Consider the following 3382-nt stretch of genomic DNA (forward strand, 5'->3'; position numbering starts at 1 on the left):
ATATGTAATACTTTCAACAATAAAGATTTAATAAATAAATAAATAAGTAAATAAATAAAACAAGATAAAATAAAAATAGTAAACCAGCCCTGGCGGGTAGCTCAGTTGATTAGAGCATCATTCCCATTGCCAAGGTTGTGGTTCCATCCCTGGTTAGGGCATATACAAGAGTCAACCAATGAATGTATTAATAAGTGCAACAACAAACTGATCTCTCTCTCTCTCTCTCTCTCTCTCTCAAATCAATAAGTAAATGAAAATTTTAAGTAAACCAGCATAAAAATTAGCATATGCCAACAGCCTTAAAAGAAATAGGTTACATTTTTCAAAATTACACTGGTTATTTTGTTATTTTTTCCCAATTACCAAAGTAATGTGCGTTCATACACACAGACAATTCTGAAAATACAGAATATAAAAAAAAAAAGAAAGAAAAAGAGGCACTCCCAGGACAGTGCTGGAATTTATTATCTTAATTTAAATTCTTAGGGCACAGAACTGATACCCTACCTCAGGTTGCTGGCTCACTAAAACATCATGTCACAATTAAAGTCCACTTTTCTGATCCTTTCTACAAGCTCTTCCACACAGGACCTCATTCATCTGATACGTAACACCAGCACAGTGAAGTGAACAAGAGTGAGGACTAGAGTCAGCCTGCCCAGGTAGAATCTCTGGCTCTACCACTAATAGCGGGGTATACTTGCACACTTGAAACTTCTCCATGCTCCACCTTCCATATCTGCAAAAAGAAGCTAATAAATAGTACCTACCTCGAGAGCTGTTATGAGAATTCAGGTTAACATTTGTAGAGCGTTTAAGAGTGTCTAGCAATAATAAACAAGCATTTGCAAAGTACATGTACAGAAGCAAAAATAAGCTGCCCTTTTAATTTCCAAGTGGATCGTAGTTTATACAAAACATTTTGCCTAACAAATAAGCCTTCCAGTTAGGTAGAGAACTGTTCCAAGAAACCATAATTCCTAATGATCATCTAACCAAAAGGTCTTAGGGTTAAATGGAAGGGGAAAACATTACCTCATAAACTTGTCTAATACATCCTCTACCCACATGTGCATTCGAAGGGGCTGAAATCCATACTGCCAAATTAGCTTAATTATGTTAATTATAAACCAGCTGCTCTCCTCAAACACCAGAGTGTCTCCGTTAGAGACCCCTATGAGGCCACCAGAACTCTGAATAGTAGAGAGACCTGCAAAAACAGAGAAAGGGTAGCCAAGTCAGTAGTGTCTATGCTGATCACATGAAAGGTAATCTGAACTTACTGGGGACACTCTGAAGTGAATTCCGGGTTTCCCCTTGTTCTCAGGAGATATACCAAAGGAGCACTATCTTTAGAATAAGTGATATGATACACTCACTACACTGTCCAAAAGCAAATTCTCTTAAAGATGGGTCATGCAGATATATCAAAATTAGGCTGGCTATCTTTAGTCTGAAGAGACTAAAAAGTCAAAGGAAAAAGGTAGAGTATCAACTGAATTCAACTTAAAAACAGAAACAGCAGGCATGAATCTTTGCAGCATAAATTGCTCCTGGCATAAATTTCTCCCAATTGCCCTCATGGAGAAAAGAGGCAGGGGAAGCATCCACGGGAGATACGGAAGGTGGCTACGGGAAAGGAGGAATCCTAGGACTGTGAAAATAGTGCTTTGCATAACTGGATATTTCAGATAACTGGGAGGAGGCCAATATTACCCAATATTCCTTGAGAAAAGAGCCTGCAGAGGCTTGCCAGATTTCCCTCACAACCTGTCCAGCTTCTACGCTGGTAGGAAAGTAGTCAAATTTCTGGTTTCTAAGCACATGTCTGTACCCATAGCTGTGTGAGTAACGTTAGGCCAGACACAAGCTTCTGAGTCTCATTTCCCCCTATGAGCTCACTAGGTTTCTGCTAACCCAAACCATTCTTTGATTCAACAGAAACCCGCAGGTTGAAGAACTGACAACAGCAACCATCCCCATCCCCCCAACACCATGGCTGTAATTCCAGCTAACTTAAGATACTGATAACTAGTGTCCCATTACAGGGGAGTGCCTCCTAACCAAGGCAGTACCAACTGCTAGAAGGAAAGTGAGGAAATAGTTTCACCAACTTGTCTGTAAAAGACAATGAACAAGGTGGAAAAGTTTCAGCTCCGTATCTGATAAAAATATCCGTGGATGGTCACACAGAAAGCTCTAAGACCAAATTACATACCCAGGTCCTTGACAAAACGCTTCATGTGCAGATTTAGAGGATGGATGACAGAACCTCCTGCTTCATATTCTTGCCCCTGTAAAGTAATGGTGGCCAGGCGGCCCCCCACCTCTCCTCTTTCAAACAGGTCAATCTTCACATCTTTCCCAAATTTCTGCCGCAGATAATAGGCTGCTGAGGTGCCACCAATTCCAGCTCCAATAACGGCTGTGGAGGGAAAAAAGGAACAGTGTATTTCACTCTTACCAGCTTTGTGGGTTTTGTTGTTTTTGAAAGACCATTAAGCAATAACAGATGTTACTTAAGGCTATTATGAACAATTTAGGGAAGCCAGGATAGGGGAAGGCCAGTAAGAGTGGCAGTGAAGATAGAATTCTGAATCTGGACACAAACACTGACCTCCGACAAAAAGTGGCAGTAAATTAACTTGCCAGCTGACATTCATTTGCCAGATGCCCAAAGATTCTCACAGTTCTTTGTGGAGGCACCAATGGGCCTGCACAACCTTTTTTGTGCCCAACTCATGGGAACAGAGGAGATGGGTCTGTCCAGCATACATTTTTAAATAAAGGGGCAGCCATTTTTGCCTAGATTTGTTTTCCTTAGTGTAAACAGGACAATGATCCCAAAGAGCAGTTTTAAAGGGAATAAGAAACAAAGCAAAGCAAAACGAACAGGAAGCAAACGCAAAGACTGAAAGTAGAGAGAGTGCAATATTTCAGCTGTGCAGCAATCCTAGGCAGGGAAATTGTGCAAGCCAGGGGCCTGAGAGCAGGCCTACTGCAACAAAGCGGAGAGGGGACGGGGGGTTTCGCCCCGGTGAGGGAAGCAGACGGGGTCAGCTAGTTCACTGCTCCATGTGCTGAGTCGGCGGGAGCCTGTCATCTGCAGAGCGAAAGCGGCCTGTGGCTCTAAGACAGACCAGGGGACCGGCCCCCCAAAGGAGCAGCAGGGAAGGCGGCGAGAGGGCGCTCGGGCTCCTCCACCACCAGGCTTCCGAGACAGGGGCTGCAGGGGAGCTTGGAAGGTGCTTGCCCGCCCGCGTGGGTCCCCTTCCACGGCCCATTCCTCAAGTGGGCACAGCTCCGGGGCACCGAAAGCGACACTGAGACGCGAACCGGCAAGATCACAACAAGCGCAGAGGGCTCGGCCCGCGCGACC

At 43.9% G+C, this 3382-nt stretch overlaps 1 protein-coding gene across 1 annotated transcript in view; it reads right to left on the reverse strand.

The window, feature by feature from the left end:
* The window catches only part of PCYOX1 (prenylcysteine oxidase 1), a 12213-nt gene that overhangs the window by 8014 nt on the left and 817 nt on the right, over positions 1-3382 (reverse strand). The window contains exons 3-4 of the mRNA XM_014540924.1: positions 2222-2428; positions 1039-1213 (exon numbers count right to left, since the gene is read on the reverse strand). Coding sequence (XP_014396410.1) covers positions 1039-1213; positions 2222-2428 — 382 coding nt within the window. The remainder of the gene's footprint in view (positions 1-1038; positions 1214-2221; positions 2429-3382) is intronic.

The sequence above is a fragment of the Myotis brandtii genome, unplaced genomic scaffold, assembly GCF_000412655.1.
Source record: "Myotis brandtii unplaced genomic scaffold, ASM41265v1 scaffold251, whole genome shotgun sequence".
Lineage (NCBI taxonomy): Eukaryota > Metazoa > Chordata > Mammalia > Chiroptera > Vespertilionidae > Myotis > Myotis brandtii.